Source organism: Chenopodium album, chromosome 27 (assembly GCF_948465745.1).
Source record: "Chenopodium album chromosome 27, dcCheAlbu1.1, whole genome shotgun sequence".
Classification (NCBI taxonomy): Eukaryota; Viridiplantae; Streptophyta; class Magnoliopsida; order Caryophyllales; family Amaranthaceae; genus Chenopodium; species Chenopodium album.
This window is the reverse complement of record NC_137860.1, coordinates 28815781-28839789: the sequence shown is the minus strand read 5'-3', so window position 1 is coordinate 28839789 and position 24009 is coordinate 28815781. Positions and strand designations below refer to the sequence as shown.

At 35.7% G+C, this 24009-nt stretch overlaps 4 protein-coding genes and 1 pseudogene across 4 annotated transcripts; 3 read left to right on the top strand and 2 right to left on the bottom strand.

Moving 5' to 3' along the window:
* Window positions 1-704: 704 nt before the first annotated feature.
* LOC145621260 (uncharacterized) lies at window positions 705-3295 on the top strand. The gene has a single exon (XM_081676000.1). The coding sequence runs from the start codon at window positions 812-814 to the stop codon at window positions 3293-3295; it is 2484 nt and encodes an 827-aa protein (XP_081532126.1). The 5' UTR covers window positions 705-811.
* A 2052-nt stretch (window positions 3296-5347) lies between these two features.
* On the bottom strand, window positions 5348-7207 carry LOC145619952 (flotillin-like protein 3 pseudogene; annotated as a pseudogene).
* Window positions 7208-8442: 1235 nt separating this feature from the next.
* On the top strand, window positions 8443-10211 carry LOC145621478 (pentatricopeptide repeat-containing protein At1g52640, mitochondrial-like). The gene has a single exon (XM_081676213.1). It carries the CDS (start codon window positions 8482-8484, stop codon window positions 10075-10077), a length of 1596 nt encoding a protein of 531 aa, XP_081532339.1. The 5' UTR covers window positions 8443-8481; the 3' UTR covers window positions 10078-10211.
* A 588-nt stretch (window positions 10212-10799) lies between these two features.
* LOC145621013 (O-fucosyltransferase 13-like) lies at window positions 10800-14727 on the bottom strand. Its single transcript, XM_081675751.1, has 6 exons — window positions 14347-14727; window positions 13603-13682; window positions 13359-13429; window positions 13152-13240; window positions 11933-12154; window positions 10800-11678 (listed from the first exon to the last, which is right to left on the bottom strand). Exons 1-6 carry the CDS (start codon window positions 14490-14492, stop codon window positions 10946-10948), a joined length of 1341 nt encoding a protein of 446 aa, XP_081531877.1. The 5' UTR covers window positions 14493-14727; the 3' UTR covers window positions 10800-10945.
* A 2035-nt stretch (window positions 14728-16762) lies between these two features.
* On the top strand, window positions 16763-22202 carry LOC145621137 (phosphopantothenoylcysteine decarboxylase HAL3-like). Its single transcript, XM_081675868.1, has 3 exons — window positions 16763-16917; window positions 17943-18319; window positions 21500-22202. The coding sequence occupies exons 2-3, from the start codon at window positions 17975-17977 to the stop codon at window positions 21788-21790; spliced, it is 636 nt and encodes a 211-aa protein (XP_081531994.1). The 5' UTR covers window positions 16763-16917; window positions 17943-17974; the 3' UTR covers window positions 21791-22202.
* Window positions 22203-24009: the final 1807 nt, after the last annotated feature.

The window sequence follows — 24009 nt, the reverse complement described above, 5'->3', positions numbered from 1 at the left end:
AACCGTTTATATCCTTTTGTTATATGTTGTGATCACAATGGCGCTAGACAATGTCTCATAAAGTACTAATATATTCTCATACACACAATTTATTTTTTAAAAATGTACTTTACTAGAAATTTAATACGAGTAGTTAAATTTAGTTAGTGATGAGTAAAAAAAAGTCAAACCATGTCAAGTATTTGAATTGGAGTATTTCATAATCAAACATCTATTATAGTGCTCTTATACAATTAATTTCCATAGTGTTTTTTTTTTTTTTTTTTTTTTAATTCACAATTAGTCCCATAGAAAAAAGTTTATATATATTTTAAAATGAGCTTGTGCGATTTATAAATCTTATATTGAGTTATAAATCAAGTATTCACGAAAAATTCATTGGTCAAAACACAATGTTGTTTGAACATGACTCATTGACAAAGCGTGCCAATAATCGAGCTTGTTCACAAGTGGCTGATGAACATGTCGACTCATTAGCAGCCCTCAAACTGCTAGCCCCACATTAACAGAAACCAAAAAGACCTAACTCAAAACCAACCCGTGCACCCAATTTGACAACTCTATCGCGACTATCGGACCCTGACCAACACACAATTTTCTTTTGGCCCAATGGTTAGGTTTCGGGTCAAGTCCCCTTCCCATTCCTTTTCTTTGGTGCTTTTTTTTTTCCCCCTCAACAACTTCAACTCTCATACTTTCATCACTGAACCCAGAAAAACTGCACACAATTACAAATTCAAACGTCAATGTTTCCAAAACTCAAAATTGACTTGTTCAACTCTAACACACTTCTCCTTTTAATCTCTCTCTCATGTCCAAAAGACTACTTTCTCTCATCAAACCTCGCCAAAACCCCAACTCAAAACCAGCAAAAATACCCCTTTATGAACCCCATATCAAGAAATTGGCCAATGAAGCATGCAATTTACTCAGAACCCACCAAAATTGGGACAAATTTCTCGAACCCCAGCTCGCTCAAGAATCAATTGAAGCTTCAGAAATTGCCCATCTTGTTTTTGATAGAATTCGTGATGTTGGTTTGGGGTTGAAGTTTTATGAATGGTTTTCTAATCGAAAATATTGCTCTCCTCTTGATGGGTATGCGTTTTCTTCCCTTCTTAAGCTTTTAGGAAGTAATAGGGTGTTTGATGAGGTTGAAAATGTGTTAATTTGCATGAAAAATGATGGTATTTTGCCTACTATTGAAGCTTTTGATGTGTTAATTCGAGCTTATGCTGATTCTGGGTTAGTTGATAAAGCTAGGGAATTGTATAGATTAGTAAATGATAAGTTTGATTGTATGCCTAGTGTTTATGCTTGCAATTCATTGCTTAATGGTTTGGTGAAATGTCATCGTATGGAGGTTGCACTAGAGGTGTATGATGAAATGCTTAAGAGAGATGGTGGTGGTGGTGGTGGGAGGTGTTGTTTGGATAACTATAGTACGAGTATCATGGTGAGGGGTTTGTGCGAGCGAGGGAAAGTTGAGGAGGGAAGGAAATTGATTGAGGATAGGTGGGGAAAGGATTGTGTGCCGAATGTTGTGTTTTATAATACTCTTATTGATGGGTACTGCAAGATTAGTGAGATTGCCAGGGCGAATGAGCTTTTGCAAGAGATGAAGTTTAAAGGGTTTTTACCTACTATAGAGACATATGGAGCTATGATAAATGGACTTTGCAGAGAAGGGAAATTTGAGGAGGTTGATATACTTTTGGAGGAGATGAAGATGAGGGGTTTGAAAGTCAATGTTCAGATACATAATAATATAATTGATTTCCGGTATAAACGTGGTTGTTCAGTGGATCCTTATGATGTGATTAGAAGAATCAAGAGCCACTGTAAGCCGGATATTATGACATATAACATTCTAATTTCTGGTTTATGTAGTAATGGGAACGTTAGGGAAGCTAATGCATTTCTAGAGCAGGCCATAAAAAGGGGTTTGACACCTGATCAATATAGTTATACTCCTTTCATTCATTTCTATTGCAAACAAGGTGACCCTGATAGGGCTTCCAGTTTTCTCATTGAAATGACAGAGAGAGGTCATAAACCTGATATGGTTACTTATGGAGCACTTGTGCATGGACTTCTTGTTCGTGGTGAGATTGAAGTTGCATCAAACATTCGAAAGCAAATGATTGAGAGAGGAGTTATCCCTGATGCTGGAATTTACAATGTTCTTATGAGTGGATTATTCAGAAAAGGGATGCTCTCAGCTGCAAAACAGTTGCTTTGTGAGATGCTTGACCATAAAGTACATCCTGATGCATTTGTTTACACTACACTGGTTGACGGATTTTCCAGAAATGGTAATCTAGATGAAGCAAAAAAGATTTTTGAACTTGCTATTGAAAAAGATTTAGATCCTGGTGTTGTGGGATACAATGCCATGATTAAGTCATACTGCAGACTGGGGAGGATGAATGATGCAGTGCTTTGTTTCCAGAAAATGACTCAGAGACACCTCTCTCCCGATGAATTCACCTATTCAACATTAATAGATGGTTATATCAAGCAACATGACCTTAATAATGCATTAAGGATGTTTAGAGAGATGGTAGAAAAGAAACTTAAACCAAATGTGGTCACTTATACGTCTCTTATTAATGGGTATTGTCGCCAAGGAGATACATTTGGAGCTGAGAAAATTTTCAAGGAGATGCAATGTCATGGTTTGATGCCTAATGTAATTACATATAGCATACTTATTGGTGGGTTTTGCAAAGAGGGCAATCTTGTCAAAGCAGCATCCACATATGAAGGAATGCTGATGAGCAAATGTACCCCAAACGATGTTACATTTAACTATCTAGTTAATGGATTTACCAATATTGTGCCTGCTGCAATAGCCGAGAAGGAATATGATACTGAAAAGAATGAAAATTCAATCTTTCTGAACCTCTTCAAAAGAATGCTTTTTGATGATTTGTCGCCCAGAAAGTCTGTATATAATTGCATTCTCATCTGCCTTTGTCAGCACAGAATGCTCACAACTGCTTTGCAGCTGATACAAAGAATCATGAATAGGAATATCCTTGACGAATCATTTACTTTTGTTGCCTTGCTTCATGGTCTTTGCTTGGAAGGAAGATCAAGGGAATGGAGAAATTTGATCACGTTTAGTTTGAATGAACAGGAGATCTATATTGCTTTAAGATACTCAAAGTTGTTGGATATGTACCTCCCCAAAGGAACATCATCTGATGTTGCATTCATTTTGCATCAGTTACTTGAAAATTCTAAGTTAAATGGCCATGAAGCAGAACATCGTACAGCTTCTGTGAGATAATGGGAAGTTTTGCATCAGCTTCTGTGAGATAATGGGAATGAACAGGATATCTATATTGCTTTAACAAATGACTATACTCTTGGCTTCAATTGATTGGCAGTGCCAAAAATTCCTTCTTGGATTGATACAAGTCTTCATGAACCTGATGAATTGGTGAGTTATTAATGGTTGAAGACTTAAAAGGAGAGATATACTGAAGGAATCGTGTATATAATTTGGTCCCAAGAGCACCGTGATCTGTCCATGTCTTACCCTTGTGGCTTTTGGTATGTTTTGAAATCCTATTGCTGATTCAGCTTTGTCTGTTGCCAACCTTTCTTCAAGCATGAGCCTTTTTTATAGATACATGGATTTTTGAGTTATTAAATTGATTTGTATACCTTTATGTGCTTTCTCAGTGTGCCCAAGCAGGCTGCTAACTTCACTCTCCCACATCCCTTTTTTTAGGTGCTGATCAACTACGTAACTCACACCGCATCTTGATGAGTTGGTGTAACACACATTTACCGTACAATACATGGTAAAACACTAAAACTCTTGATTCTGGTTGGAAAGACAAACTAAAATATGCCTTGGTTTATTGCCATGTTGTAACCTCTGATCGATTGTCTTCTTTTCACTTACATTACTATTCTTTGGGTTGGGGACTTGGGGGCCAGGTTGCTTTTTTGTAATTTCACTTGCAAGTTTTCACTTGATCTATTTTTAGATTGGGAGAATTGTGAGAGTAAAAGAGAAGGATGTATTAGTGTAATAAACATATCAATTTATTAGTAGAAATTGACTACAATTTTCTGACATTGTTTAGGTCCATAATTCCACTTCAGAAAACAGCCTTAGCAATCTGGTAAACTGCATGCTCTATACGAGGTGAATCAGTGCTGAAACAATAATGCATTGTTTCAATCACATAATATTCCTGTGAAGTGTTAACTTTTTCCTTTTGGTATGGTATGAATACAGCCATAAAGTTAAATGTGCATGAAAAATTGCTACTGAAGTACATTGCCTGTGTCAAGGGTGACTTGTCCACAGCTATCTGAGTATGTTGCAGTATGACAAGACGCAAGATTTTGTTTGAACGTTGTCCCTGTTTTTCAGGCACCAAATAATGGGTACTTCACCTGCTTGTGGTTTTCATGTGTCTTGTGTGGACTCATTGCTTTCACTGATTCAAGGAAGAGAGTTGTATTGCTTACATTAGCTGAAAACAGCTCTGTTTGGCTCAAATCACAGGTGAAGGGTAAGAAACGGCATAGCTATATCCTGAAGCTGCTGGCTGCCCTTCTCCAAGGGTTCTTGACGACACTTCTTGTTACATATAAATCAAACTCATTTGAAAATCTCTTCATATGAAGCCTTGAGCTGGTCAGTCTGTTTTTCCTCTCCTTTTCTTGAATATGCAAATTCTGTTCCTAAGATGGACAAGTGTAAATTAGCCAGTCAAGTCAGATGTTTGACAGAAGTGTATACTTAGTTTGAACAGATTTTTGGGAATGCTCAAGTCTGTTATACTTCCAATGGTCCTCAAATTTCTCCACCATTTGAGAGTTTATATTGAAGTAAATTTTACATATCAACTTTTACCATTATTACCGACCATTATTTATACTTTTGAATCATTTTTTGCCATTATATCTTTTAAAGAAAAAAATTAGGAAATTATGGTTGTGCAAAAATTAGTCAAGGATGGAGGAATCTCCTCCGGCTGCTGCTTCTGCTGTTAGTGCAGACAATGCGGCCTTTTCTGATTTATAATACTACTGTTAGCTGCTGCTGTGTTTGTCAAAAAAATAAAAATAAATAGAAATATTGATGGGTAAAAATTTGCATTGGCAAGGGTCTTAAATAAAATCTTATTATGTATTCAATAAGCAATCTGAAAATGCAAGAAACCTGAAAGTCCGCATAGTTGAACATTATAAATAAAATATGATTATAAAATCTACTTAGTGGCGAAAACTAGAAATAAACAGTTTCCATATATACTTAGTGGTGTAAACTGGATATAAAAAAGTTCCTATATCAATCAAGTTTGAAATTATCAAAACTTCAGTTAGATACTGCAGGCTCTGTAACTGAACCATTGCCATTGTTATCAGTCAAAGTGCCAAGCCAAGCAAGTGGCAGCATCCCAGTCTGTTCATGGACTGTCTTCACAAGTGGGGGTAGCATGCTATAGACCTCGGCCACACTTTTCATGGATCCACCAGACCCACTTCCACCCTCTAAGGTGGCACCACCAGACCCGGATGACCATATGCTAATCTTCGGCTGCAAACCTTTTATAGCGCCAGCATTGATCCTTGCCATCTCTTGGAACACTCCAGCATTGATCATCATGTAATCCCTCAATGCAGCATAGTTTCCATTAAGGGCCTTAAGTAGGGTACTAAGGTGATATCCTTGGGCATTAGCAAGGGCCACAACTCCCTCAGCTTCTTTCTTCTTGCTGTACAGATCTGCATCTGCTGCTTGCTGACGAGTGTAGAAGGCAGCGTCTGCTGATGCCTTTTCTGCCTCAGCTTGCTTTTGCTTTCTGTAGAGATTGGCATCTGCTTCTCTTTGGTTGTTGTACAGGTTTTGGTTTGCTTCTTGGACCTGTTAATAAAAAATTTCCGTGATAAATTAAAGCCATAAACATCATTAACAGAGTGATGCATCTGCTGTCATGTGAAGTATAGTCTCGTAGACAGGCAAATTGAACAAATTAAGCGGAATTTTTTTAGAAATTAGTACCTTGATGTCATATTCAACAGTGGCCTTACTGAGGAGGTCAGCCCTGAGTTTTTCAGTCCGCGTGAGAGCATTCTTCTTCTCAACCTCAACTTGCAGCTCAGCCTGTCGGATTGAAACAGCCTGCTTAGCCTCGACCTCTGCAAGCTGAGCCGCCTTGGACCACCCGGCCTTTTGTGCAGCAAGCTCAGCATTTGCTTTTGCAACATCAGCTTCTTTTTGGTTCTCAAATATCATAACCTCACTCCTTATTTTGACCTCTTCCTTCTTGCCTTCTCCTTCCCTTTGTGTGGATATGATCTTGGTTTCTGCATTGATTTTCGCTGCGTTTTGTTGAGTTTGTCCTCGCCTTAGCATAGCTCCTGTCTCTCCCTTCATCTGTGCCTCTGCTACATCCACCTAACAGATACAAACACATCAAAAATCAGTTTCCCCTGCCTATCTTAGACTTCAACTTGTCACACTTACACTTAAATTTTATATAAAAAAAGAGTTTACATTATCTCAAAAAAAAAAAAAAAAAAAAAAAGTCTTTCATATACATGCATTAGATCAAGAAAAATAAGATTACTAAAAAAAATCCCTCAAATTTGAATTATAAACATTTTTCAACTTTATTAGATAGATACATACCTTAGCTTGGTTAGCAGCCTCCATCTGAGTTTTCTGACCCAAATAAGAAAAATACTCATGACCAGGAACATCAACAAGTTGTTTAATATTAGCATTATAAATAAACAGTCCAAACTGATTTAACTCCAACTGAACTTTCTCAAACACTTCTTTCTTAAACTCCTTAGTACCCTTAAAAATATCCTCCATAGTCATAGTTGCCGCAAGAACCCGAGTTTCGCCTTCAATGATCCCTTGTACAAGTTCATGCACATGGTTAGAGGACATGTCATGGGGTGCCATCAGCTTAGCATACAGAATAAGGCTCGCAGGCTCATCGACTCGAGGCCCGATTGTGAACACTGCAGGGAGCACAAAAGGGAGTTTCTCCGCGCTCATGGCTTGGACATTGAAGGTGTAATTTACGGGTGATACGTTCACTCGAACGTAACGTTGCCCTGGAAATATCAATGCTTTCTTTGATAGTTTTATTTCGTCTATTTTCCATCCTGTTATTGCTAAGTATTCAGATGGACCAGCTACTTCATATTTTGGGATTACCATGATTCTTAGCAGAAGAAATTGAGAATTGAAGAAGAAATTCAGAGATTTTTTGTTTGTTTTTTGAAAGTTTTTGAGTGTGATTGTTAGGTTTTACGTACAAAAATTATGGGTTTATTTATAGACGAGAATCAAGACTTCCTAGCTAATTCTATTCACCTTAAACTACCCAATAAGTAAGATATATTCTAATTGTCAATGAGATTTATATCGAAAATATATCATAATAATATGTTTTATAAGGAAAATATATCGTAATAATGAGTTTACGAATCACACAAATATACGAAGTATCTTTTTACATCCTAATAGGATAGTTTCAAAGAATGAAAAATTAGGTTGATTGAGGGTCGTATGTAGACCTTGTGTAATTGTATTAGGTCCTTGGTTGATTCAAATATGCATCTGCTTAACTTCAAATTGGAGACTTTGGTTGTATCTTAGTTGAATCAAATATGCATTTACTTATTTTTTTATTTTTTTATTTTTTTTTTTTGAAAAGATTCATTTACTTAACTTCAAATAAAGGATATTGGCCAAAAAATTTTAACTTCTTTGTTAAATTAACAAAGCTCGTCAAATAAATGAACAAAGCTCAAACAACATTTTAACTCAATAATGTTTATGTTTATTTATATGTTTGTTTACGCCTAGTTAAAATTCAGTCAAAGCTCATTCAAGCTCGAATATATTTCTATTAATATTAAAAGTACTTAGCATATTTATATACTTCGTATCTTTAACTCTTACATACATACGGTCATACGGAGTATTTGTTAAAATTACTAATTATTTCATCATATGCAGGCTTGAAAACTCCGGCATCACCTTTTTTTTTTTTTATAGAAAGAATGATAACATTTTATATAAAATAATAAAAATGCGTTAAAACTTGGAAAAAGCTTGTTTATTCAATCAAGCCCGATTTAATTAAGCTCATTCAAGCTCGAACTTAAACTCGAGATACAAACGAGTATGTTGGTGAATAAAACTTGTTCAAGCTCGAGATAGTTCGTACACTAATAATTCTTACTCGTATCAAGCTTAGCTCAAACAGACTAAAACTCAGCTCGTCTCAGCTCTACTTATATTGTTTGCCGATACGACCTAGAAAGTTTTCCAAAAGTCATATACCTATGTACATACACATACTCACAACACACTAAAGCACTTTTCCAACAAAAGTTCTCTCCCTATAAATTGAAGGCATTGAAATCTAAAAATCAGCAAATAAAATGCAACATAACTAACTTTCAAAAAATTACTTCCCACTAAAAATGGCTGTTACAACCCTTTGCTCTCGAAGCAGAGCAGCTTCCACCTTCTTCTTCCGCTTCATTCATGGCGCCTCTTCCCGCCATTCTCACCCGATTTCATCGGACTCACCACCCGCATCGTCCGATGACATTAACGATATCTCTCGAGTTCTCAGCGACTTCCGGGGGCCTCAGCACGACATTGAGTCTGCACTTACCCCATTTTCTTCAAAACTTTCTACAAATTTGGTTGAGCAAGTTTTGAAAAGAACCAAAAATCTGGGTTTTTCTGCTCACAGATTCTTTCTTTGGGCTAAAAAATTGCCGGGTTTTCAACCTGAGGTTAATAGCTATAGGATTCTTATTGATGTTTTGGGTAGTAGTAAGCAATTTCCTCTGATTTGGGATTTGCTTTCTGAGGTGAAATCAGGGGAAAATTTTGAATTGTGCCCAGAAATTTTCTGGGTTATTTTTGGTGCTTATTGTAGAGCAAATTTACCAAATGATGCGATTCGAGCTTTTAATAGAATGAGTGAATTCGGACTCGAGCCGAGTTTGAATGATCTTGATCATCTGTTGTATTTGTTGTGTAGGAAGAAATTTGTCAAAGATGGGCATGAATTTTTTGATAAGATTAAGGGTAAATTTGATCCAAGTGTGAAAAGTTACACGATTTTGATCAGGGGTTGGGGTGATGTTGGTAATTCTGAGGAAGCACGCAAGGTGTTTGATGAAATGCTTGAGAGAGGTTGTGTAGTGGATGTTCCTGCTTATAATAGTTTGTTGGAGGCGTTGTGTAATGGAGGGGATTTGGATGAGGCATATGCTATGTTTAGAGCGATGGAATCGAAGGGACTTGCCCCGGATGCTTGTACTTATTCGATATTTATTCGTTCTTATTGTAAAAGAGATAACATTCACTCGGTCTTTAGGGTGCTTGATAGGATGAAGAGATATGAGTTGGTGCCTAATTTATATACTTATAATTGTATCATTAAGAAGTTGTGTTCGATTGAGAAGGTTGAAGACGCGCACCAACTTTTAGATGAGATGATAGAAGGCGGGGTTAGTCCAGATACATGGAGTTACAATGCAATCATGGCTTTCCATTGTGATCGTAATGAGGTGAACAGAGCTGTCAGATTGCTTTCTAGAATGGAGAAGGAGAACTGTAAGCCAGATCGGCATTCATGGAATATGTTGCTTAAAATGTTAATTAGAGTGGGAAGATTTGATAAGGTTGAAGAGGTGTGGGGTAGCATGCCAAGAAAGGGGTTTTATCCTTCAGTTTCGACTTATGCTGTAATGATCCATGGTTTTCTTAAGAAGAAAGGCAAGCTAGATGAGGCGGTTAAATACTTTGAGATGATGATTGATGAAGGAATCCCACCTTATTCTTCGACTATTGAGCAGTTGAGGAACCGCTTTGTGGGATGGGGTATGATGGAGAAGGTAGAAATACTGGCTGATAAGATGGAGGCAAGTAGTTCTTCCTCTATAAAAGAACTGTCGAAAACAATGAGAGGGCATAGGTCTGATCGGAGGAGACGGAGGAGGGAAGATGAAAGCGCAGAATCTAGTGAAGAGGAATGGCCTTTTATGCCTGATGCTTCATGAGTACATGATGCAATTCTGACTTTCTTTAGCTTGCAGCTGGTATTTCCTACCATCCACTCTTGTTTGGCCATTGAACAAAAACTGATAATATCATCCTCCGTCTTTTCTCAATTTTGACAGAAAGTGAGGAAGAGGGCCGGGGCATTCTAATTCCTGTCACATTGTTGGAGATATTGCTACAAAATTCTGTAAGCAACAATGAACGTCTTATTTACAATTGCTGAGAACAACGCCACATCAATAAGAGCATTTACATGGGTTTGAAGTAAAAAATGATGTCATTTGAGTTTGATTTAATGGGCTATTTTACTTGGGAGGAAGCTTATGGATGATGTCTTTTGTAGCTGTTACAATATTTTGAGGAGTTTTCACTGTGGAGCTTCATTGATGTAGTGAATTTTGACTTATGTATGGGGTATCATTCTGATATAATCTACTTCCTATTAAACGACATTAGTTTGACATTTGTAGATCCTATGTTTGAATGGATCACTTCTGTAGTTCTTTTGGTTCAAATGTATATAATGAATCAGAGCACATAGAACCTATCATGAACAATATGGTGACAGGACAGACCAGAAAATGATCCACAACCTTCCGATGCTTTAAGAACCTGCAATGTTGTTGAAGAAAATTTATCTGTGGAGTCCCATTCGAGATCTTATGAAATTTCAATCATATCTTGTGACTAAACAGAAGCAGTTATATGCTATAACGATATCTAGTACAAAAGAATGATGACTTCTATGCTTCTAAGCCTTATATAAAATATCATACATGTAAGATACACACTGGTAAAAAGGTGTATAACATCAATGGATCTGAAATAGGTAATGAAAAACTAATGTAAGACACTTCCTATTTTAGACTACAGTTTGAATTCACAAAAACAATCTGGTAAAGCTGATCCTCTACCCGTGACAAATTCATCTCTATGTACCCTCCATAGTTCCCTCTTCAATTGCTTCCCTTTCAACCCTTGAAAAGTCAGCTCAGAGAAAGCTTTCCGATTCAAGAAGAGAGTTTTATACATGCCTCTTAAAGCTCGCATAGCAGCAACCATTTTATCCATGTTACCAAAATAAGTGGCAATGTAGGAGTCGCTATTAATGGAAACATGGTAGTCTAGGGCAGCTTTGGTGTTCCCATGCATGGCCTTGAAATCTTCATCACGAAGTAGGGCAGATTTTGTATATACATTGGAGTAGATAGATGTCAACCCTTCAATTCCCATCAAACCATCCCCAGCAGCTAAATATATATTTGTGTTTCTTGGAATACCCAGTGAATGAAGGATAAAGGCTGTCTCCCGAGGAGTCAAAGGACACTTTCCACGCTTTCTCCAAATATGGGCTGCTTCCCCAGTCCATGGTTTTCTCTCTCCTCTAGCAGCGTCAATGGCTTTCATAGATTCAGCGGAGAGGCCTGAGTACTGACACTGGCTGTAAGCAACCATGTCAGGCTCAAAACGCAGATGAAGGGCAAGGAATGGCTTAGGTATGGCTTGGAATAGTTCGTCGCTTTTCTTCTCCAAAGCTTCTGTGAGACGCAACGCTTTATAACAAGCTTGGCAGAGAGAAGCTTTGGCATAGTGAGGATACCTGCAAGATGAAAAGACTATTATATTTCAATCAGATCAAATTCCATCACTCTTAATAACAAATGAGCCTTAATTTATTAAACCTGTTAACTATCCTTGCTTTCCCTTTCTTTTTTTCTTTTAAAGCATGAATATTTGTAACAAGGTCAGACAACCATATAATTTAGTCAGATAACAAGGTAACAGTGTAACACAGGCTTCCAAACAAAGCTACAACTTTATATCCAAAAGCCAAAGAATTTAATATGATGATACCTATCTCTTCTTTGGCTCATCTGGGGAGTAAATGAAATATATCGATGTTGTAACAGGGGAGGAAGCACTGTTTCGATGTAATCAAAGTGGCCCTTCCTTTTTCTACAATCAACCTGGAATGGCTCCTTTGTTGTAAGCTCTGCTGGAAGTTCTTTAACTACTTGAATAAAACCATCCATCTCCTTAATGAAGTAATCAACATCAAAAACATCTGCAAAACCACTAAGGGGATACATATAACCTGTCAGCCCAAACATGCCTGATAATTTATTAATTTTGCATGAACAATATTGTCAATATGGTCATGCTCTTCCTAGCTGCATTCAACAAAATTGAGCTTAGAGCTTTCAATACATCCTCATACCCAACTAGACATTGGAAGAGCAGTTTATCTATCATGTGGCATCACACTCATAGCATGCATTGGAAATCAACAGAAATGGTAAAGGTTTAGATTCCAACACTAGCTAGGTCCTTAGGAGAAGTGGTGTGGAGGAAAGTGATGCATTATCGACATTCCTTGATTACAACTTTTGAGAAAAAATCTAGAGGCAACAAATCTCAAATTATGCAGAACCCTAGTTTATGAGCAGCTGCATTCTACAATTTATTTTCTCTCCAAAGAAACAAAATAAAACAGAGATGAATTACATGAGATGAAAGATTTGTAATAGGCTAACCTAAGAGTATGGGTATTTTAGTAATATCAGTTTTCTAGGTTAACAGTTCTATAAATAGGTAGAGAGGAGTAGAAGGAAGGTCGGCAGAATTTGGTATTGGAAACCCCTGAGAGAATCATGGCCTAAAGCCATTATTTGGAGAGTTATAGCCTAAAGCTATATTTATCTTGTAACCCTTCCATTAGTTTCAATCAAATACTCAATCTTTCTCCTAAATTTAGCAAATCGGTTTAATTAATTACAGCAGCAATCATCAGTCTATTACAAAGACCCTCTTCGCTCTTCCTCACTATCCTTTTATTCACTAACATACCCTCCATCTTTGTTACCAATTACCACAGTCCACCGTTCCACCTAAGACTCTAAGAGGCTACAAGTAAACCCAAAGGGCATGCCAATATTTATGTGAAAAGTTAAAAACAAACACAAAGAAGAACGTACATAACAATTTCAGCCACATTAGACATAGATAAAACTGTAAAAGCACATTCTTCAGGAAAAAAGGAAAATATAGATCATCAATGATGGATAAAATGTACCTAGATTCGTTCCAATAGGCAGCAACTTCAAATTTTGGCAAAACAAGGGTTGCATTCAGCAGACGTGCAATGCCAACGCCATCACAGAACTGTAGAAACAATGCAATCGACAGGATCAGGTCAACTATAAATTACCCTCTTTCTGCTAACTAAAAAGTAAATACAGATGTGGCGTACATTCAGCAAACAAATGAAAGGAATACTCACATCTCTTCTCATCTGATTGAGACCCCCATAACAATCCACACGAATATACCCATTAGTCTTTGCAGGTAGAGCTGCAGTATGTCAATAACAAATGTCTGCAAATCAAACACATTTCACATATTCACTTGGAGAGTAAAACGACAATTGCTCCCAAATTTCCCATTACCTAGACCAAGATAGAACATATTCCATGTGGAAACAATTGCCAAAAACTTAACAAATGAGACGGAGGAATAATACTAACCAGCTGGTTTGTCCTCAAGCCACCAATTGCAAGGTCTCCACTCTACAATACGCCTGAGGCTCCATATATCCGTTCTCACACTAAAATTATAAATTTGAAATCAGATGAGCAACAATATCAGTATGTCACTATTCATTAAGCTAGGCTACAACGAATATCAATCTTCTAAAGCTAACTTTAGGATTGCCCAACTTCTTAAAATTCACTTTCTACAAACCACAATCTCTCCTCAAAATCCAAATTTAAGTGATCCTTTAACTTGTAGCTTTGGGGAAAAAGAAAATAAGCCTGAAACTTAATCCTGAACTGTTGAAATTTAGAAACTCTAGCTTAGTGGTACAATTTTTATGTGACCAAAATCCATGGTACTCCAACTCTTCACATTACAACTAGTGACATAAAACTTCATTTTGTTCCAAAATCATGAAAATCATTCACAATGCCTTAGCACTTGAACACATATCCGAATACTTCTAGCCGAGTCCAATTAACAAAGATCAAAACAGATGAAACCGACATTAAACATAAAGTACACTGAATCACATATTATATTGCGAAATTCTTTAACATGGTCAGTAATCAAGAACAATTAAGAAAACCCAGAACTTATTTTCGTGTTCAACGAATTGGGTTTTTAAACGAATTGAGAAAATCATAGAAAACATCAAATATCAACAAAAATCCAGAATATTAATGATAAATAAAATACTGTATTAAAAAAGGACATGAAAATTGAAAGCTTACCCAGATGAAGAAGAAGGAACTGAGAGCTCGGAGAAGAGAGAAGAAGGTGATAAGAAGACCAAAGCAAGGACGAGAGAGAAAGAAAGGATGAAAATGCTGCAAATTGGCTTCTTAAAGAGCATGATTGCTTGATTTAGTGGCTTCATTTCTACGTCTTAATTTGAGGGTTTTGTTCTGTTTAATCCCTCTTTTGATCTTAATAAAGAACAGATGAAAGAGGAATATGGAGAGATCTGCAATCTCAATTGCAGATTTGTGAAGAAAATTGGAGATTGGAGATGAGAAAGAGGGAAAAGAAGAAGAAATTGTGCATTGATTAGTGCAGTAAACAGTTGGTTAGGGCTCAGGAAGGTTGAACATGGAAGTAGATCGAAATTGGGACTTTACTACTTAGAATTTTTTATTAGTGCAGTAAACAGTTGGTTAGAATTTATGATGTTCCGTTTCTCAAAAGAAAAAATTGTACTGAAATTAACATTAGTTTTTATCACAAATTTTCATACGTGGTGTGACCGGGATTGTTGAGTTAGGGGATACTCGGTCGGTCAAGGATTACTTTATCGATCAAGAGTTACCTGTGTGCGTGTTGGTGGTTATGATGCTGGAGAAATGAAAGAGCTTTTAATAGGGAACCCAATATCCCTATAGACCAGGTGAGTTTCATTTTTGCGATAGTTGGGCTAATTAAAAGAAGCATGGAAAGCAGGTACTTGCTAACTCAGAATGGGGGTAAACGGAGACGGGAAGTGCAGTACATAAGGTGGATTACTCCTAATGTGGGGTGGGTTAAATTAAACACTGACGGTGCACCGAAAGGAAATCCGAGTGATGCTGGTGCAGGGGGTTTGATTCGAGGTTGCAATGGTGAGTTGTTTGAGTGTTTTGCTTTGAGGTGTGGGATATGTACGTGTACAAAGTCAGAACTCTTGGATGTGATACGTGGTCTTTGATTGTGTGGGATGGGGGGCATAGAAAGGTCTTGCTTTCCTTGGATTCTGAAGTTGTTGCTAGAATGTTGGTGGACGAAGCTCCAGCCAACTCTCCCTATATACACATAATCCGTCGATGCCAAGCCTTAATTACCTAACGTGATTGGGAAGTGGTAGTGTCCCATTGTTTTAGAGAGGCCAATCGTGCTGCCGATTGGCTTGCTAATTATGGGGTATATGCTACACAAGACTTGGTTTTATTTGAGGCGATCCCGAGGGATCTTCAGGCCGTTTTATTGGAGGACTTGGGAGGAGTGGCTTTGCCTCGTATGGTTCCGACAAATAATGGTTTCTAATAGTGCCCTTATGGCATTCTGTTAGTTGTTTTCTTTTGGTTCAGTAGTTTCCTCTAGTTTTCTTTTTAGTTTTGCTTAGACTGTTTATGTCGTTTGTTTTGTTTTAGGGGCTATGCCCCTCTCTTTCACCGAAAAAAAAAAATCAAGAGTTACCCGTTTTGGTGTGTATCAGTGTGTCTAGCCAAAAATAAATAAATAAATAAAATAAAATAAAAAAAATAAAGCCAATTGTATTTTTAGAATCCCAATAAACCCTAATTGGGATTTCCCGTATTTAAATTGAGGCATGTAAACCCAAACATTTTTTTTATACTTAAAACAAGATAATTTTGTTTTTTTTTTTCAATTATGATCTCAAATTGAATCCTTTTAGAAGTTGAAATAACCCACAAATTCAAAACAATTTTTTGGCACAAAAATTAAAACTTTTTAAAAACGCTGAAAAGTGACTACAAATGGTTTTCTTAACAGGACTATAGACGTTGTAAATTAGTAGTGACATCGAAATTTTTGTATTAATAGGTTGGCTAATGTGTGCGATCCGCGTGCTACATATTGAAAACATAATGAAGGAAGATATGTAAACAATATTTTCGGCGAGATTATCTAGTTAGTAAACTGAAATTAATTTTACTGATTCCTTATAATATTTCTTCTTAATAGTTACTTATTTTTACTGAGCTAAAATTATTTTTATGGAGTATTATGTTTTTAGATGGAGTGAACAAGGTTTCAAAAAAAAAAAAAAAAAAAAAAAAAAAAAGATGGAGTGAACAAGGTCTTAAACTACTTTTTATTTAATTTTTATTAATGTATTATCTTTCTCTCCTATTAACAATTAAATACTACATCAGTACATCTCAACTAACAATTAAATATATCTCAATTAACAATACTTTATATTATCAAAATTCACATTTTAGTCCTCACTCTATAATTTTCCTAAAACTTTGTACAACACCTATTTCGATTTTTTTTTTTTTTTTGAAAAACACCTATTTCGATTATTATAAAACGGAATGTGGATGGTTAAAATATGTGTGAGTTAAAATATTGCGATTATTATGAAAGGGGCGGGAGATTTTACACTAGGAAGTCAAAGCGTCAAATAATTGAACTCTTAAACCAAATTGGCGCTTCCCTCTCCCCTCATTAGTCATTAACTCCCCTGCACACTCTTTCTCCTCGTTAATAACGTCTCCGCCGCTTCTCCGACGCCACCGCTTATCATCACGACGCCAAACGCCGTCGTTACCATTGTTGCTCCTTCCACATACAACACCTAGGTAATCTTTTCTCAATTTTCTTTTTAAATTCTTCAATTTTCGTTGCTTTACTCTCAAATTAGTATTAGCATTTACTTAATTCGTTACATATATTATGCTAGTAATTCTTTTATATTGTTTATAAGTTTGGATCTTGATTGTTTTGTCTTCTGGAAATTGGATTTTGTGTGCGGAAACATGAATTAGGGTTTTGTAATTTTGCAATTAGGGGTTTTATTTGTGGTTGAAATTGTTGTTTTGGGTTAGAGTTTTAGAGAAAATGAAGGGAATTATGATACGATATCAAAGAAGAGTTAGATTGTAACTGGAATTGAAAATGTTAGATTTTGAGGAGTAGTATATATGCATATATGCATGCAAATGGGACTTCAAACATCAGATTTGATTGTGAATAACTTTCATAGTATTAACTCGAATTTGCGAGTTACAAGACTTACAACTATTATTATCTGTCATGCTACCAAACATAACCAAGACTTACAAGGGAATACGAGGCATGCTGGCAGCATCTGGTGTATTCTCGGGAGAAAGTCTCTCCGAATAACTGTTCTTGCCTTGTAGGACAATAACAAATCCTCGGTGGTACTTTTAGATCTCCCGTTGGTACAATGTTGTACGAAGATGTCATGTAAAAGTACTAACAATCCTTGTAGGTACTTTTATTGTACCGACATAAGAGTTAAAAGTAACAACGAGAATTTGTTCTTGTTCTGACACAAAACAGTTATTGATTTAGAAGCCCTCCTATTCTCCGTAGCTGCATTGCTGAGTTTGATGCTTCTCTTTAATGTTGAGCTAATTGGGGGGGGGGGGGGGGGGGGGGCGTGGGTTGAGGCAACAACGGTGTTTGTTTTAGTTGTTCCAATCTTTAGCTGGTTCAAGTAATCTGATTCTGAAATGTGGTTGCTTGTAATCTTCTCATTTTATTGCATCTGTTAGTTACTTAGTTTTATTAGCTGCATTAAATAGAACAAAATGACGTACACTGTTTTGATTTGTGACTTTATGCTATGGATATATCTCAGATTTTTGAATAGAGTTGGCCTGTTCTTTGGTCATGGCACAAGGAGAGCCTGTTACTACTCACATAGAACCTGTACAGGCTAACGACACACCTAGGAGACCCAGGATCCTTTTAGCTGCAAGTGGAAGTGTTGCTGCGATCAAGTTTGGGAACCTCTGTCATTGCTTTTCTGAATGGGCTGATGTAAAAGCAGTGGCAACTAAATCTGCATTGCATTTTATTGACAGCGTGACAATTCCAGAGGATGTGATGCTGTACACAGATGAGGATGAATGGTCTAGTTGGAGTAAAATAGGTGACAATGTCCTTCACATTGAGCTTCGCAGGTGGGCTGACATCATGGTTATTGCCCCTCTTTCAGCAAATACACTTGGCAAGGTAATTTAACTCTTTCCATTATGTATTATCTCATTCATCTGGTCACGTATCTAACTTTACTCATTCAAGATTTAGATATGCCATTTGCGGAATTGTCAATGCACTCTTTTAGGTTAAGCAATGCATTAACCTCACTTCATAAAAAGATGTGCATTACCTCAGTCAGCACTACTTAAAAAAAAAATTCTTGCCTCTACATTGTCATTTTTTAAAGGCTGTTAGGCTACGTCTATCATGACTTCAGACTCTCTGAGTCATAGCATTATATAATTTGAACGTAATCAGTCCAGCTATCTCCCTCTCTCATAAATTATAAGTATTTTAGGTTGAATAAACATGCAGGTTAAGATGGACTGTATATGATGATTTGCTGGGAAAGTCAATGTCTCAAACTTAACCTTGTGTATCTGATAAAAATATATGGATATATGAAGGCATTCTGGAATTTTATGGAAGGTAGTGTAGATTATTGATTAGTCGTGCTCTAATCTATTTGGAAACTTGAGTTGGGAAATGTCAAGTTAGCATGTAGGATGAATTTTAGTATTTATCTATTTTACAATCTTGTTTACAGCTTTATAGTATAGCATTATGTTTAATCCAATAAAGATTGAAGATTATGACTATAAGATTTAATGTGGCCTTTTTAGCAAATTTAGGCTCTTGTGCTAAATCATGTTTTAAATAATGTGTATGATTCTCTATAATTCTATTAGTTCATAACAAAACTTATACATTCAATCTTCTGTGTACCGGCTGTCATGGAAACATGTTAATTATCTATTACAGTGCACTTGCATTTCAAGTCTTTCAGTAGCTGAATTTTTTATTTCATTTATATTGATTTTTTAAATTTCATTATTTTTTAATTCAAATGCAATCTTTTCAGACTGCCTTTTTTCTTTTCTTTTCTATTATTGTAAACTAGAAAATTGGAATGGTACAAACTATTCCGTAACTCTTTTAAGTTTGTATAAGATTTAATCTTTACTTTATTCCAGCTAAACCCTCCTGATTGCTGAAAACTGTGATCTATCTTTAGATTTCCACTCTATTGGAGTAAAGTGGTGATGCCTGACTGTGTTGGTGTGTATTGCACTATTGCCTAGGGGCTGTTGTTGTTGAAGTTACAATACATTCAAAAGACAATCCCTGGTAGACTTACCATGTCACTAGTGCCCCTTCCAAATGTTACATGTAAAAGCACAATAAGACAACAAAAGGCATACTTAACTTTATATCATCTTTAACAGAAAAGAAAGAACACATGAAAGATCTAATTGATGGCCAGATGCATTTTATTTGTCCTTGTCAGGAAGCCTGAATATGACCTGAAGCCACATAATGAATTTACTTTCTGAAGCGGCATAAGTGGGCTGCAATCTTGTCTAAATTAACTATTTGGGCTTAATAGTGTAATACACTGCTAATAGAAATTTTCTAGTATTAGAGAGAAGAAAAATACCATGAAATCTCGCAACTGTTAATCCAACGATTTTGCTTGAGGCATAGTTTTTACCCACCTAATTCTTGATATAATACTCAATGTGAGTCCACTTGATCTATTAGTCATCTTAACCTTGTATAGAAAGAATACTTTCCATTGCATCCAACAGACCCCTAAGCTCGCAGCAGGTCTTTGATCAGAAAGATGAGGCCAGCATAACAATGAGTCAATGACGCCTTACTGCTTACAGCCTTACCAGTTACCAGCCCAAATAACACTTTAGATGTTTTTGTGACCTTAGAAATACCCAAGTTTTAGCATCAGTTATATACACATTTAAACATCATAATCTGAATTAGTTATATAATGCTATAATTGTTTCAAAGTTTCGTACCCATAAAAGTAGATATATCAAGCATCTTGTCAAAAACAAGCTTTGTAACACAGTTTGTGTGAGAGAGAGACAATTGAAGAGGACTTATTGAAACAACCTTTTGATTTAACTAGATGTGGGATCACAATATAGGATTTCTTTTGCAAAAGTCACACCAAACTTTTACAGAGCTGTAAACCCTTTCATATTTTCCTTTCTGTATGCTTGCTTCGCTACTGTATTGACTTTTGTTTCTAATAATAATATATCTTGGCGATGTGATGACATCTCTTATAAAGTAAAGCTAAATTTAACTTTGTCACTGTTCAATATTACTTGTTTTAAACTTGTTTTGCGGTTCAATTAACAATATGTTACCTTCCCCCCTCTCCCTGGGAACCTTTTTTTCAGAATGCTAGATAGTTTAGACACTATTAAGTCTAAGGTCGCTACTCACCAGCTCTGGGATCACTTCTTGCTCTACAAAGCTTTCGTGGAATTATGCAAAGCAGTGTATGAGGCACGAGGATACAAATAAGGGTCATTTGCCTTTTGTGGTCTAGCCTAAGTGGTTATCTAAGGCACTAGGATGATTTATTGGGATTGGGAAATGGCCTTTATTTTGTATTTTATGTGAGCATCATTATACTTTGTCATTTCAAAATATTATGACATAATAAGTTGATAAAGGGATTTGGTGATAGCTGAGTTGGTAGCATTTCTTCACACTTTATAGTCACAAGGGTAAAATATGCATAGTATGACACAATGAGGAGTCTTTTCCTCTATTGATGGCAGCTGTAAAGATTAAAGCAATTTAATTAGGTTCTTTACCACATTTTGATTAAACTTTCTTGTCCCTTATCTAGATTGGAAAACTGGAAAAGATGTTTAACAGTTGAAATGTATTTGGGCAGATGGAAATCTTGTTACTCAAAATCTTCATTCTATTACTAATTTACTACTCCGTAGTATCCATGTCGTATCTTTGACTTTGGTATGGACAATTCACACTGTAAACTGCCCCTAAATTATGGAATATTTCATGAAATAGGTAGTCGAGTGTGACACTGGACTTGTACCCTTGTCTAACATGGATGCCTGAATTCGTGTATCATAGGAAGGGAATTAGGTTTAAAACTTTAAATGGGTAAAAAGTTGAATGCGTATGAACCTTGCAGTTTTCAGGCACCCAATCTCTTCCGTTAGTAGTGCCAAATCAACATATCACTCTTAAAAGAAATTGATGGATATTGGTCCGCATCTGCATCTCACACTCAGCATCAGTTATTCTTTATAGTTACACTCTGTATATATGTCAGCAATGTCTAATATGTAACTGATTTTATTTTTATCGCAGATTGCTGGAGGATTATGTGACAATCTGCTGACATGCGTTGTACGGGCCTGGGACTACAGCAAGCCTTTATTTGTAGCTCCAGCTATGAACACCATGATGTGGAACAACCCATTTACAGAGAAGCATCTTCTGTCAATTGATGAGCTCGGCATTACTTTGATTCCTCCTGTTACAAAGAGGCTGGCTTGTGGAGATTACGGAAATGGAGCCATGGCCGAACCATCTCTCATTTATAAGACCATACGGCTGTTCTTGGAGTCTCATCGGCTCCAAGCTGGCTCAAACGTGTAGAATTACTTAGGTGCCATACCTAACCAAGCTAAATTTGCGAAGTTTGTGGATGTTCTATGGCTTCATTGTATAGTAGTTGGATTGTGTGAATGTTTGCTACTATGATACTGGGTGCTCTGATTAAGTACGCATGTTGTAGAGCTTTTGTTTGCCTGATTAAAGGCTGACTTGATTCGTTGTCAATATTGCAGATCTAAACCATCAAATAGTTTCTATGTTTTAAGCAGTGTAGTTTGTTGAACATTATTTTGTGAAGCTAGACATTTGCAAACTACAAATGAGTAGGGAGATAGCAAATAAATGAGGGAAGGGGGCGAACTTGTAATCTATTGACTATTGTACGTGGATCCTTAGGTGAATACTTTGGATACGAGAAAAAGTTAATAACATGTAATGGGTGAGCTCCTGAGAAGTCCTCGTCCCTTTTCAACTCGGTTAAAAAAAACCGTGAGGGTTGAGGTTCGGTTAGGAACCTTCTAAGAAGTTACATACTTCGTAGTATACTTTTTATAAAATGAAAATGGCTATATCGTAAAAATATATTTTTTGGTGTAAAGAGAGTTACAAAGACATTTAAATTACACGCCTTAAGACTTGAACAAATTAAATAAAGCTATCTGGCATCTCTAATTCTTAATACTTGAATCTCTAATGATAAAGTGATTGAATCTCTAAATGCTACGTATATATTCTTCGTATTTATGATATGTGTAAAACTTTAAAAACAATTATTATATCATATTACATTACATTTTTATATAGCAGAGGTATATTTGTATACTACATACATACGTATTAGAGTTCATAATCATAGATGATGTTGACGTTGCATTTAAAATACCTAATAAAAATGTGATATGAGGATAAGAGTATTAGGTATTACAAACTTGCTAACTACAAAAAGAGTGACCAAACAAACATGTGGATGCTTGAATATCAAACAACAATTTATATACGTCAGTAGGTCACCATATCTTATACTCGTAAAAAATAATACTCGTTTTATAGATGATTGATGTAATAAATTATAACATTACGTTGAAATTGAATTAATTTAATATTATAACAATCAATCACTTGGACTAAAGCTTTATATTTAAAAAAAAAAATAAAAAAAATTGAAACATTGTTTTATATAAATATATTAGTTGTTAAATTTCAAAACAGTATGTATGAAATGGGCCTGCGCAACCCGAACAAGGAGGAGGAGAGTTAGGTCCACAAACAAGGCTTTGGAACTTCCATACTAAAACCAATTGGCAATAGTAACCATCTCTCCTCTTTCTCCAATGTGGGACACTAATAAGTGGGGTACAATGGGATTCAACATTAGTTGTTGAAAGCAAGGATATAGGGATATTATTTTCAATTGTGATTAATATGAAATGTTCCCAACTTTTCAAAGGGATAAATAATTACATCTTTTTGAGCTTCTGTTGGTCCATTTCTCACTTTGTTTAGTTTGGAAGTTTAAAGGGACAAATTAATGAAATTCTTCATAACTTGACCATAATACAATAGACTATAGACGTCCACAAAATTTTCAAGTAGTCAAATACAACAATACAATGGCTTTTGGCCATGGTCTATAGTTATAAATATTTATGAGTATTTTTCCCTTAAAGTTATTCATATCTGTCAAGTTATATTAAGAAGTTGCATTGTAAACAAAATTAAAGGTTTAATTTAACAATAAAATATTATCGCTATTGTATAATAATTGACAAATTCAAATTTAACACACTTGGCAATACACTAGTTTGACCCTAATTATAAATAATATAAAAATTTTCAAAAAAATTTTAATAGTACTTGTATATTGGAACTTTATAGATATGTTAGTAAAAAATTGTTATAATCAAAGTTTACATATAATAGAGTAAAATGTCAACATGTGTCAATCAATCATAAAAAAAAATAATAATAAATAAATAAATAAATAAATAAATAATAATAATAATAATAATAATAAAATTAAAAAAAAAAAAAAAAAAAAAAGAGTACGAGTAATATTTTTCATCATTTTTTTTTTGTATATATTTATTTAAATTTAAATCACTAGAATTAGACATTAATATATGCATGGTGGCACATCTAAGTCAAATTAAATACAGTTTCATACTCTATTTTTAGTGGATTAACACAACATTTATGGAAAGAAAAGGAGAAGCCAAAAGAAGCATGCAGCATGCATGGGAATTGGAAGGGCCGTGCAACGG

Bases quoted from the DNA above. Each gene is read 5' to 3' on its own strand.
- LOC145621260 (XM_081676000.1), top strand. From the start codon at position 812: ATGTCCAAAAGACTACTTTCTCTCATCAAACCTCGCCAAAACCCCAAC.
- LOC145621013 (XM_081675751.1), bottom strand. From the start codon at position 14,492: ATGAAGCCACTAAATCAAGCAATCATGCTCTTTAAGAAGCCAATTTGC. The intron at 13,430-13,602 runs GTTAGTATTATT...GACATACTGCAG, and splicing joins GCTTGAGGACAAACCAGCTG to CTCTACCTGCAAAGACTAAT. The intron at 12,155-13,151 runs GTACATTTTATC...GTATCCCCTTAG, and splicing joins GCCTATTGGAACGAATCTAG to TGGTTTTGCAGATGTTTTTG.
- LOC145621478 (XM_081676213.1), top strand. From the start codon at position 8,482: ATGGCTGTTACAACCCTTTGCTCTCGAAGCAGAGCAGCTTCCACCTTC.
- LOC145621137 (XM_081675868.1), top strand. From the start codon at position 17,975: ATGGCACAAGGAGAGCCTGTTACTACTCACATAGAACCTGTACAGGCT. The intron at 18,320-21,499 runs GTAATTTAACTC...TTTTTATCGCAG, and splicing joins CAGCAAATACACTTGGCAAG to ATTGCTGGAGGATTATGTGA.